Here is a 13341-nt window from a genome sequence, read left to right on the forward strand (position 1 = left end):
TTATAATGAGGGAGTCCTATGTCTCATACTTTCCATATAAACTTTCCATTATAATGCAGTCATTCACCACCTATTGTAGAAAAATTTTATCTCCTCCCCTAACTCCTTTGATAATTTGTTTCTCAGTGTGTACTGCAGTGGTTCCTTTGGTATTTACCTTTTGCAGTTATTAACCTCTGTATGCAACAAGGGGGAAAAGATCACCGAAAAGCACAAACCCAGAAGTGGAAAATGTTGAAATGGAGTGCGATGGAGAAGCCGTAGTCACTGACACAGCTGTTTAGGGTCAGTCAAGAAATAATGAGGGAGGTGTATTGGAAGCCACAGTAAATTTAGGCTTGTAGTGCGGGGGGGAAGCAAGGTTGTTGATATTTTGGAGGGTGACTCAGGAGATGAAGAAAATACTGTGGAATATGTCTTGGAATGAGACCAAGAATCCCCAGAAATAAAGACATGGACATGAAGGTTGTCACTGACCCAGATATAGAGAAAGCACACTGGGAGGTATACTTCAAGTTACTGCTGATGCTGATTCATGACAGAAATTGAGAGAGGGTTCGCTGTGGAAAGTTATGTTGAAGCATACGATTTGGGAGGAACAGAGTGGTGACCAACCCTTAGGGGGGATGAACAGCTGTGTTGACTGTGGACTAACTGCCTCAACCAGGATTTGAACCTATGCATTTGACCCCAGGCAGTCACTGAATGTACCACATAGGAAGAGAAGTGTGAGTTCTGATCCAAGAACAGTGTTCAAGTTTTTAAAGAAGATTTACAGCAAGACAGTGAATGGTTCATTGATATATAGTGCAACAAAACATCCAGAGGACATAACATGAAATTTAGCAAGAAACTTTTTAAAAAAGATGTGAAGTACTTTTATAGCATAAGATTGGTGGATGAATGGAACTAATTGAATGAAGATGGCTAATGCAGACAGCGTACAGAATTTTAAAAAGTTGTTTTATAGTAGAGAATGTTTTGGAGAGGGGTCCCATGATACTGAAACTCCCTCTTTGTGCTGTACAAATAGGTAATTACATACATGCCATTGATTTCTGATTCTGCCTGTTGATAGTTACATTGAAAGCAAGAAGTCACCTTTAACACTAAATAGATACCCTCCCAACCCATTCTTAAATTTCTCTTTAGTAGGCGTACACCATTCTTCGATTACATTCCCTGGCATGTGTAATTTACTCATCTTTGTTTTCAACATCACCCCTCTCTCCAACATTACAAACACCATTTCAGCATTTTATAAGTTCCCATATGTCAAAGATGCAGCTTTCATGCTGGTCAAAGAAAAAGCCTTGCACTCTCCTCACACTGTTGTGTGCACAGCATCACTACATTTCTTGACTTGATGGTCCCACTCAAAGAATGTGACTAGTTTTCTGAGTGCTGCAGTACTCCTATTGAAGGGGATGAGGGGCAGGAAAGTAAGTACATTTTGCTGTCCTCCTCTTTCTCCTTTTCCTCCTCCTCCCTTTCCTCCTTTTTATGGCCTTACATATCTTCTACCATAGATTTATTGATGATATGGAAGCATAGGTATGAAGCTTATTTTGTTTGTCGGCCCTTGCATTTATATTCAAGGTTCAGTTTGTGGGGTTATCTTAATTATGCCTGTAGTATGATCAGTTTGTTAATTTAGATATCTTTTGTTCAGACTATTGTTTTGATTTACAAAGGGTGAATTACTTTTGTACAGATGCATATTCTTAGCCTAATTTAGGTTAAAGACAGGTGCTTCTGCTCCACTAAGCAAGTGCTTATACCTCTTCATGATGTACAATTAAGTTAAAACTTTCTTGTATTACTCCTTCCTACAATTCAGGAATTTGATTATTTTCAGAAACATGATGGAAAGCAGTGAGGATGTTTACGAGTTCAAATGTAGCAAAGATGAGGGAAGAGGAGAAGAGGAGGAAGACAAAGGAGCTGGAACTACTAGGGTTGAGGGGACTCCCACAGAAGAAAAAAATGATAAGAGGGGAAGAGAGCCAGAACCTGAAGAAGATGAGGAGGCAAGAAAAAAGAGAAGAAAAGAGGAAGTAAAAGAAGGAGTGAAGGGTGTAGGAAGAGGAGCAGGTCGACCCACTGGTATGTTTTATTGTTGGATATGCATTTGTTATGCACATTATGCTTATCTATGCAAGTTCAAGTTTTTTATATAGTCTACCACTCTTGTTAGTACCCACCTGGGTACTGGAAGGGCTACTGAATGTTGTGCAGTATACCTGCAGTTCAGCAGCTTTTGTCACTCCTTTGGTCCAGTTAGTTGTCTTTACTTTGTTTCACTCATACCTGGGCTGCTGGCTTTCAGTCCACAAACATACAGTGTCTCCCTGTCATAAATAGCACTTAATAACACAACTCACTCAAATTGTTCTTCTGGATTATACATTTTCCTGCGGTGATCACTACGTGCTATCCCAACCTTTTGGTGAAATCCTGTCGTAAATACTTGTAAGTTAGGATTATCATTGTTACTGGGCTTTCCCTGCTTGAGGTGACTCTGTAAGGGAAGTACCCTCTTTGGCAAGGCAGTATCATGGAAGTACAGTCTTGTTAAAGAAATTTTTACTTGAAAGGGATTTACCTATACCTGTTACTGGGTGTAGCCAACTGCTGCTACCATGTTTGAGTGGATAACAAAGGGTAGGGAAAGTCAGTGCTTCCGCACATATGATACTGAGGGTTGGAAGGTCCAAACCCTTATTTTCTTAGTAAAACTTTTAGAGAATCTGGTTTGCTCATGGGACATTGCCTTGGAGAGAAAATTTTTTGATTTTTCAAAACTCATTTTTAAGAAACAGAACATTAAATGAAAATTTATACTCTTATTAGGGACTACAGACAAAAATATTAAATCTGGAGGTCGTGGCAGTTCTGGAAATAACAGTGGAACTGGAGGAGCTAAGCAGTCTTCTTCAGCCTGTGGAACTGCAACTGGGGAGCGCAAAAGTCCAATGGGATCTGCTGCCAACAGCCCTAAACCTCCAAGTACAAAAAATGGTGGAGAAAGTAGTGACACAGAAGATGATGTAAAGAGTGAATCAAGCTCTGGTGCTGGACCTAAGGTTCCTCCTTTGAAGATTGTGCTTGGAGGTGGTGCAGAGCAGGAACCCAATACGAGAAACGGCAAGAGTTCTAGTAACCGCCAGTTGCCTTATGTTGTCAATACTAGCTCAGGAGAAGAAAAAGAGATTGCAGCAGAAGGGAAAGAAGTGGTTTCTACTGGCAAGGTGAATTGTGATGTAAGTGAGAATTGTTTCATATATCTTTAGGTTTAATGTTACTGAGAATTGAAATTTATCACATATATGCTATAATAATCTATATCTCTGATATGTTGTATATGTGTTCTTGATGCTAACATGGGAAATGACGAATATGTATGAAAAAATTTACTATTATTGTTTTTTCTCAAATGTTCGCCATTTCCCACATTAGGGATATAGCCCCATGAGCAGATGAAGAAATGACATCATTTGTTCACATTCACTCAACTGTTAGGTGTGATTCACTGAAACCAGAGATCCCTGTCCACAACCAGGCTCTACAGACCTTTCCCTGATTTCCTACAACCCATTGCTTCATTCCCAGCATATGTCCCTTGTAAATCACATTGCTTTAATTTTCTCAAACTATTACACAATTCACACGCCTGCATAATTAGACACAGAGCCTTATTATTATGATTTTTGTATATCTTGATCGCTTTTTCCTGTGTTAGTGAGTTAGCGCCAGGAACAGATGAATAAAGGCCACATCCACTCACATCTGTTCTCCTGCTGTTATGTGTAATGCACCAAAACTACAGCTCCCTGTCCACAACCAGGCCACAGCAACCTTTCCATAGACATTTCACATTCCCTAGCTCAGTCCATTGATAGAACGTGAACCCCAATATCCCACATCGTTCCAATTCATTCTATCATGCTAATGCCCAGATTGCTCAAAATATTTTTTGCTCCATCCCTCCATCTCCAATTTGGTCTCCTTGTTCTTGTTTCTTCCACTTCTGACACTTATATCCTCTTTGTCAACATTTCCTCACTCATTCTTTCCACATGTCCAACCATGTCAGCATAGCCTTTTCTGCTCTCTCAGTCACACTGTTTTTATTACCACACATCTCTTATGCCTTCTTAACTTACTTATCAAACCACCTCTCACCACATATTGTCCTTAAACATTTCATATCCAACACATCCACCTTCCAACACCAAATTGGAGGTGGAAGGATGTAGTGAAAAAGATTTTGAATGATCGGGACCTGAACATACAGGGGGGTGAAAGGCGTGTAAGGAATAGAGTGAATTGGAACGATGTGGTATTTGGAACGACATGGTATACTGGGGTCGATGTGCTGTCAATAGATTGAACCAGGGCATGTGAAGCGTCTGGGGTAAACCATGGAAAGGTCTGTGGGGCCTGGATGTGGAAAGGGAGCTGTGGTTTCAGTGCATTACACATGACAGCTAGAGACTGAGTGTGAATAAATGTGGTCTTTTTGTCTGTTCCTGGCACTGCCTCAAGGGGGGGAATGCTATTTCGTGTGTAGTAGGGTGGCGATGGGAATGGATGAAGACAGCAAGTATGGATAAGTTCATGTATATGTATGTATACATTGAAATGCATATGTATGTATATGTGGGCGTTTATGTATATACATGTGTATGTGGGTGGGTTGGGCCATTCCTCGTCTGTTTCCTTGCGCTACCTCGCTAACGCAGGAGATGACAGTTAAGTTTTTTTATTTTGCTTTGTCGCTGTCTCCCACGTTTGCAAGGTAGCGCAAGGAAACAGACGAAAGAAATGGCCCAACCCACCCCCATACACATGTATATACATACACGTCCACACACGCAAATATACATACCTATACATCTCAATGTACACATATATATACATACACAGACACATACATATATACCCATGCACACAATTCACACTGTCTGCCTTTATTCATTCCCATCGCCACCTCCCCACACATGGAATACCATCCCCCTCCCCCCTCATGTGTGCGAGGTAGCGCTAGGAAAAGACAACAAAGGCCCCATTCGTTCACACTCAGTCCCTACCTGTCATGCAATAATGCCCGAAACCACAGCTCCCTTTCCGCATCCAGGCCCCACGCAACTTTCCATGGTTTACCCCAGACGCTTCACATGCCCTGATTCAATCCACTGACAGCACGTCAACCCTGGTATACCACATCAATCCAATTCACTCTATTCCTTGCCCGCCTTTCACCCTCCTGCATGTTCAGGCCCCAATCACTCAAAATCTTTTTCACTCCATCTTTCCACCTCCAGTTTGGTCTCCCACTTCTACTCGTTCCCTCCACCTCCGACACATATATCCTCTTGGTCAATCTTTCCTCACTCATTCTCTCCATGTGCCCAAACCATTTCAAAACACCCTCTTCTGCTCTCTCAACCACGCTCTTTTTATTTCCACACATCTCTCTTACCCTTAAATTACTTACTTGATCAAACCACCTCACACCACACATTGTCCTCAAACATCTCATTTCCAGCACATCCACCCTCCTGCGCACAACTCTATCCATAGCCCACGCCTCGCAACCATACAACATTGTTGGAACCACTATTCCTTCAAACATACCCATTTTTGCTTTCCGAGATAATGTTCTCGACTTCCACACATTCTTCAAGGCTCCCAGGATTTTCGCCCCCTCCCCCACCCTATGATCCACTTTCGCTTCCATGGTTCCATCCGCTGCCAGATCCACTCCCAGATATCTAAAACACTTTACTTCCTCCAGTTTTTCTCCATTCAAACTTACCTCCCAATTGACTTGACCCTCAACCCTACTGTACCTAATAACCTTGCTCTTATTCACATTTACTCTTAACTTTCTTCTTTCACACACTTTACCAAACTCAGTCACCAGCTTCTGCAGTTTCTCACATGAATCAGCCACCAGCGCTGTATCATCAGCGAACAACAACTGACTCACTTCCCAAGCTCTCTCATCCACAACAGACTTCATACTTGCCCCTTTTTCCAAAACTCATGCATTCACCTCCCTAACGACCCCATCCATAAACAAATTAAACAACCATGGAGACATCACACACCCCTGCCGCAAACCTACATTCACTGAGAACCAATCACTTTCCTCTCTTCCTACACGTACGGTTAAGTATAATAGATAAATAGATATTGTCATTATTATTTTATCCCTGGGGATAGGGAAGAAAGAATACTTCCCACTCATTCCTGCATGTCATAAAAGGCGACCGAAGGGGGAGTGAGCAGGGGGCTGGGAATCCTCCCCTCTCATTTTTAATTTTCTAAAAGAAGGGGGCCATGTGAGGATATTTTCTCTAAGGCTCTGTCCTCTGTTCTTAACGCTACCTTGCTAGCATAGGAAATGGTGAATATGTATGAAAAAAAATGAATTATTATTATTATTACTCAACCCCAAGGATCTTTTTGAGGGACTCTTTCATATTAAAGATTGCATTGCACAAGATGCAGTATCAGGGAAATAATGCACCACTCTGGAGTGGGAAATCCTCATTGGGACTGTTCTTAACCCTTGCCATTCAGTGATAACAAGAGAGCCTTGCAAGCATAGCTTAGGGCATAACCTCTTGCAGGCATAGTCTTTTTTTTTTTTTTTTTTTTTTTTTTTTTTTTTTTTTTTTTTATACTTTGTCGCTGTCTCCCGCGTTTGCGAGGTAGCGCAAGGAAACAGACGAAAGAAATGGCCCAACCCCCCCCCCATACACATGTACATACGTCCACACACGCAAATATACATACCTACACAGCTTTCCATGGTTTACCCCAGACGCTTCACATGCCTTGATTCAATCCACTGACAGCACGTCAACCCCTGTATACCACATCGCTCCAATTCACTCTATTCCTTGCCCTCCTTTCACCCTCCTGCATGTTCAGGCCCCGATCACACAAAATCTTTTTCACTCCATCTTTCCACCTCCAATTCGGTCTCCCTCTTCTCCTCGTTCCCTCCACCTCCGACACATATATCCTCTTGGTCAATCTTTCCTCACTCATTCTCTCCATGTGCCCAAACCATTTCAAAACACCCTCTTCTGCTCTCTCAACCACGCTCTTTTTATTTCCACACATCTCTCTTACCCTTACGTTACTCACTCGCTCAAACCACCTCACACCACACATTGTCCTCAAACATCTCATTTCCAGCACATCCATCCTCCTGCGCACATCTCTATCCATAGCCCACGCCTCGCAACCATACAACATTGTTGGAACCACTATTCCTTCAAACATACCCATTTTTGCTTTCCGAGATAATGTTCTCGACTTCCACACATTTTTCAAGGCTCCCAAAATTTTCGCCCCCTCCCCCACCCTATGATCCACTTCCGCTTCCATGGTTCCATCCGCTGACAGATCCACTCCCAGATATCTAAAACACTTCACTTCCTCCAGTTTTTCTCCATTCAAACTCACCTCCCAATTGACTTGACCCTCACCCCTACTGTACCTAATAACCTTGCTCTTATTCACATTTACTCTTAACTTTCTTCTTCCACACACTTTACCAAACTCAGTCACCAGCTTCTGCAGTTTCTCACATGAATCAGCCACCAGCGCTGTATCATCAGCGAACAACAACTGACTCACTTCCCAAGCTCTCTCATCCCCAACAGACTTCATACTTGCCCCTCTTTCCAGGACTCTTGCATTTACCTCCCTAACAACCCCATCCATAAACAAATTAAACAACCATGGAGACATCACACACCCCTGCCGCAAACCTACATTCACTGAGAACCAATCACTTTCCTCTCTTCCTACACGTACACATGCCTTACATCCTCGATAAAAACTTTTCACTGCTTCTAACAACTTGCCTCCCACACCATATATTCTTAATACCTTCCACAGAGCATCTCTATCAACTCTATCATATGCCTTCTCCAGATCCATAAATGCTACATACAAATCCATTTGCTTTTCTAAGTATTTCTCACATACATTCTTCAAAGCAAACACCTGATCCACACATCCTCTACCACTTCTGAAACCGCACTGCTCTTCCCCAATCTGATGCTCTGTACATGCCTTCACCCTCTCAATCAATACCCTCCCATATAATTTACCAGGAATACTCAACAAACTTATACCTCTGTAATTTGAGCACTCACTCTTATCCCCTTTGCCTTTGTACAATGGCACTATGCACGCATTCCGCCAATCCTCAGGCACCTCACCATGAGTCATACATACATTAAATAACCTTACCAACCAGTCAACAATACAGTCACCCCCCTTTTTAATAAATTCCACTGCAATACCATCCAAACCTGCTGCCTTGCCGGCTTTCATCTTCCGCAAAGCTTTTACTACCTCTTCTCTGTTTACCAAATCATTTTCCCTAACCCTCTCACTTTGCACACCACCTCGACCAAAACACCCTATATCTGCCACTCTGTCATCAGACACATTCAACAAACCTTCAAAATACTCATTCCATCTCCTTCTCACATCACCGCTACTTGTTATCACCTCCCCATTTACGCCCTTCACTGAAGTTCCCATTTGCTCCCTTGTCTTACGCACCCTATTTACCTCCTTCCAGAACATCTTTTTATTCTCCCTAAAATTTACTGATAGTCTCTCACCCCAACTCTCATTTGCCCTTTTTTTCACCTCTTGCACCTTTCTCTTGACCTCCTGTCTCTTTCTTTTATACTTCTCCCACTCAATTGCATTTTTTCCCTGCAAAAATCGTCCAAATGCCTCTCTCTTCTCTTTCACTAATACTCTTACTTCTTCATCCCACCACTCACTACCCTTTCTAAACAGCCCACCTCCCACTCTTCTCATGCCACAAGCATCTTTTGCGCAATCCATCACTGATTCCCTAAATACATCCCATTCCTCCCCCACTCCCCTTACTTCCATTGTTCTCACCTTTTTCCATTCTGTACACAGTCTCTCCTGGTACTTCCCCACACAGGTCTCCTTCCCAAGCTCACTCACTCTCACCACCTTCTTCACCCCAACATTCACTCCTCTTTTCTGAAAACCCATACTAATCTTCACCTTAGCCTCCACAAGATAATGATCAGACATCCCTCCAGTTGCACCTCTCAGCACATTAACATCCAAAAGTCTCTCTTTCGCACGCCTGTCAATTAACACGTAATCCAATAACGCTCTCTGGCCATCTCTCCTACTTACATAAGTATACTTATGTATATCTCGCTTTTTAAACCAGGTATTCCCAATCATCAGTCCTTTTTCAGCACATAAATCTACAAGCTCTTCACCATTTCCATTTACAACACTGAACACCCCATGCATACCAATTATTCCCTCAACTGCCACATTACTCACCTTTGCATTCAAATCACCCATCACTATAACCCGGTCTCGTGCATCAAAACCGCTAACACACTCATTCAGCTGCTCCCAAAACACTTGCCTCTCATGATCTTTCTTCTCATGCCCAGGTGCATATGCACCAATAATCACCCACCTCTCTCCATCAACTTTCAATTTTACCCATATTAATCGAGAATTTACTTTCTTACATTCTATCACATACTCCCACAACTCCTGTTTCAGGAGTATTGCTACTCCTTCCCTTGCTCTTGTCCTCTCACTAACCCCTGACTTCACTCCCCAGACATTTCCAAACCACTCTTCCCCTTTACCCTTGAGCTTCGTTTCACTCAGAGCCAAAACATCCAGGTTCCTTTCCTCAAACATACTACCTATCTCTCCTTTTTTCACATCTTGGTTACATCCACACACATTTAGGCACCCCACTCTGAGCCTTCGAGGAGGATGATCACTCCCCGCGTGACTCCTTCTTCTGTTTCCCATTTTAGAAAGTTAATACAAGGAGGGGAGGATTTCCGGCCCCCCGCTCCCGTCCCCTCTAGTCGCTTTCTACGACACGCGAGGAATACGTGGGAAGTATTCTTTCACCCCTATCCCCAGGGATAATATACATATATATATACATATACACACACACACACATACACACACATACGCACATACACACACACACACACACATACATATATATACATATGAAAAATATACATATGAATTTAAGCATAAAATCTCAGGACCCCCTTTTACACATTCCTTCAGTTTCAGGGCTATGTTACAATCAGTTGCAGGTAAATGAAGGATTCCTGTGCAGTAAGATGTTCTCTAATGAAGTTTTACTTACTGTCATCCAGAATTAATGGCACAGCCTTTCTGAAGGTGAATTATTGATTTAGTCATTTGCCTTAACTAAGGCATGTAACAGCACAAAACCACAAAAAGTGGTCTGTGGGGCCTGTCTCAAGATAATGTATTTTAGGCTTGATGAATGATGACAATGAGAGAGTGGATGTGAGCAAATGAGGCCATATAAGAGGATCTTGGTGCAGGAAGGTTTAAAAGGAAGTGCTGAACAAATACACTGTTCATATCCACATGTATATATTTAATGCACTCTTTTTTCCAATACCTTAGGTAGAGGATCAGGGAAACCTGAATAACACCTGTAGCAGTAGCTCTGGCAGTGAAAAGGGCAGTGGTACCAGAATCACTAGATCTCAACGTGGGGGAAATTCAAGCTCAGCAGAAGAATCTACAACAGGTTAGGGTGCTTTGTACTCCATGGTATAGAAATACATTTTTTTTTTTCCAACTAAGATTTTTAATGAAATATGTGGTGTTAGTTTATATATGTTTCTCTTTAAAGTAAGCCAACAGTTACAGATTCTAAAACAAATTAGTTCAGTTACTAGTATTAAGTTGCTATTGTATTTGGGTTGGACACACTAACCTTCTTTACAGTTTAGTATAAAGGATTTCTATTGTAATCTGTATTTGCAGTACCACTGAATTATTGGCACTAAAATTTATGAATTGGAATATTGTGTACAGAAAAATTTTAATTGTGGGGGTGATTATTTAGAAAGATTAATTTAGTGACAGACAGGTTACAGTATGAGTAAATAAATGTGAAAACTTCATTTAGCTAACTTTAGGGAGAATTTGATAGGAACAGCTCAAAAGTTCATTATCATATATATTTTGTATATTTGAGGGTAGTGTCTGAGGTATTATTGGAAGAACAGGAAGCAGGTCTTATGATGTAGCTGTTTGGAATAATAGGTTTTCACAAGGTTTCAATGTGTGGTGTAGGTGTGAATGTGTTTTTTGTGCCATCGGTGTTGAAAATGTAAATATCCTTGCAGCGTCTACATCTGCAGTCAAACCTGAGCCATCAGTAAAAGTAGAGGAATCTGCTCGTCCAACTACCACAATAGACGATGCTGTTCATCCACGCAAGAGAAAGATAAAGATGAAAGAGCCAGAAGCTGAACCTCCTGTTGTTTCTCTTGTGGATCAACCAATGAACAACTGTTATGAAACTTTTCTTAATATTAGAAAGCAGGTAAGTCTTGGAATGTGCATTTCCCTTGGCTATAATTAAATGCTTGAATAGGGTTGTACGGAGGTGGGTAGATTGTCAGAAATTAGATGTTTGAGAACAACATATGTATGTAAGTGAATGGGCCTTTCTTCATCTGTTTCCTGGTGCTACCTTGCTGACGCAGGGAAACAACAATTAAGTATGATAAATAATAATGAGAATGAGTGAGGAAAGATTGACCAAGAGGATATATGTGTCGGAGGTGGAGGGAACGAGAAGTGGGAGACCAAATTGGAGGTGGAAAGATGGAGTGAAAAAGGTTTTGAGTGATCGGGGCCTGAACATGCAGGAGGTTGAAAGGCGGGCAAGGAATAGAGTGAATTGGATCGATGTGGTATACCGGGGTTGATGTGCCGTCAGTGGATTGAATCAGGGCATGTGAAGCGTCTGGGGTAAACCATGGAAAGTTGTGTGAGGCCTGGATGTGGAAAGGGAGCTGTGGTTTCGGGCATTATTGTATGACAGCTAGGGACTGAGTGTGAACGAATGGGGCTTTTGTTGTCTTTTCCTAGCGCTACCTCGCACACATGAGGGGGGAGGGGGATGGTATTCCATGTGTGGGGAGGTGGCGATGGGAATGAATAAAGGCAGACAGTGTGAATTGTGTGCATGGATATATATGTATGTGTCTGTGTGTGTATATATATGTGTACATTGAGATGTATAGGTATGTATGTTTGCGTGTGTGGATGTGTATCTATATACATGTGTATGGGGGTGGGTTGGGCCATTTCTTTCGTCTGTTTCCTTGCGCTACCTTGCAAACGCGGGAGACAGCGACAAAGCAAAATAAAATAATAATAATAAATAAATAATAATGAAATCAAAGACAACTTTTGTTAGTTATTGTATTGTTTTCCTTTTGTTTTATGTTTAATCCAAGCTTTTTTTTTCTAAGAGCTCTCATTTTCTTTGCTACAAAACAAAACAAATTTTTTTAATATTGTCAGAAAACCTAACTTTTCAATTCTTAAGATAAATCTTGCTTTATAAATTGGAATTCTTTTTAGATTTAGACCTGATTTTCAGGTCTAAGAACCGTGTTGATTAGTTTTTTCCATATCTTGCATTGCAAAACCTTCGGACTTAATATTGATGAGCCTTCAAAAATGTAATATCCCCTTTTCTTGCTCAGTTTAATGAGCATGCTCATATATTATGTATCAGTGAGAACAGGTTTTCTTGACATTTTTGTAAATCTAGCCATGACCCAAATTATCAGGCTATTAAAATCTTAAGTGCATCTGTTCTTCCTCAGATTGAACGTCGACGAGAGAACTTGCGGCCTGTGCAGCCAAAACCACCTCAGGGGTTCAAGGACTACTTAATGAATCGCTGCTCCTATGTACTAGCTGGAAATGCTACCTCCAGGTTATCTGTCCCAGTAATGTCCCCACCAGCATCACTTTCACAGTTATTAAAAGATCTTTTTAATGATCAAGAAAAAGAACGATATCGACTCAGACTACAGGTATGCTTTATGTTTTTTATAAGCATTTTCCTCTGAATGTTAGTTGGAACATATCTTTTTCTTCTTTATTGTGGTAGTTAAAGAAACCATCTGGATTTGAAATAGATAAGCAACATGATGCATCAGCCTTGCACTATCCTCCACAAGTTGCATTTGAGCCAAGTTATTAAAGCTTTTTCGTGTATTAAAAAATAACGGTATTATAACACTGCTGAAATGCGTAAGAAGTACCCATCATCTGCATCCCTTTCCAGAAACATGGAAAAAAATATTGAACACAAAACCAGATGTGTTAATCCCATGATAGTGGATGAAGTCCTGTCAATATAATAGTGCAATTTATTTTGCCATGTCTTCATTATCTTTTAACATTTCTAAATAG

At 41.2% G+C, this 13341-nt stretch overlaps 1 protein-coding gene across 2 annotated transcripts in view; it reads left to right on the forward strand.

The window, feature by feature from the left end:
- The window catches only part of LOC139747291 (uncharacterized), a 41042-nt gene that overhangs the window by 19669 nt on the left and 8032 nt on the right, over positions 1–13341 (forward strand). For both annotated transcript variants that reach the window (XM_071659405.1, XM_071659406.1), the window contains exons 8-12: positions 1859–2106; positions 2854–3263; positions 10519–10645; positions 11250–11449; positions 12747–12959. In XM_071659405.1, coding sequence (XP_071515506.1) covers positions 1859–2106; positions 2854–3263; positions 10519–10645; positions 11250–11449; positions 12747–12959 — 1198 coding nt within the window. The remainder of the gene's footprint in view (positions 1–1858; positions 2107–2853; positions 3264–10518; positions 10646–11249; positions 11450–12746; positions 12960–13341) is intronic.

Source organism: Panulirus ornatus, chromosome 68 (genome assembly GCF_036320965.1).
Source record: "Panulirus ornatus isolate Po-2019 chromosome 68, ASM3632096v1, whole genome shotgun sequence".
Classification (NCBI taxonomy): Eukaryota; Metazoa; Arthropoda; class Malacostraca; order Decapoda; family Palinuridae; genus Panulirus; species Panulirus ornatus.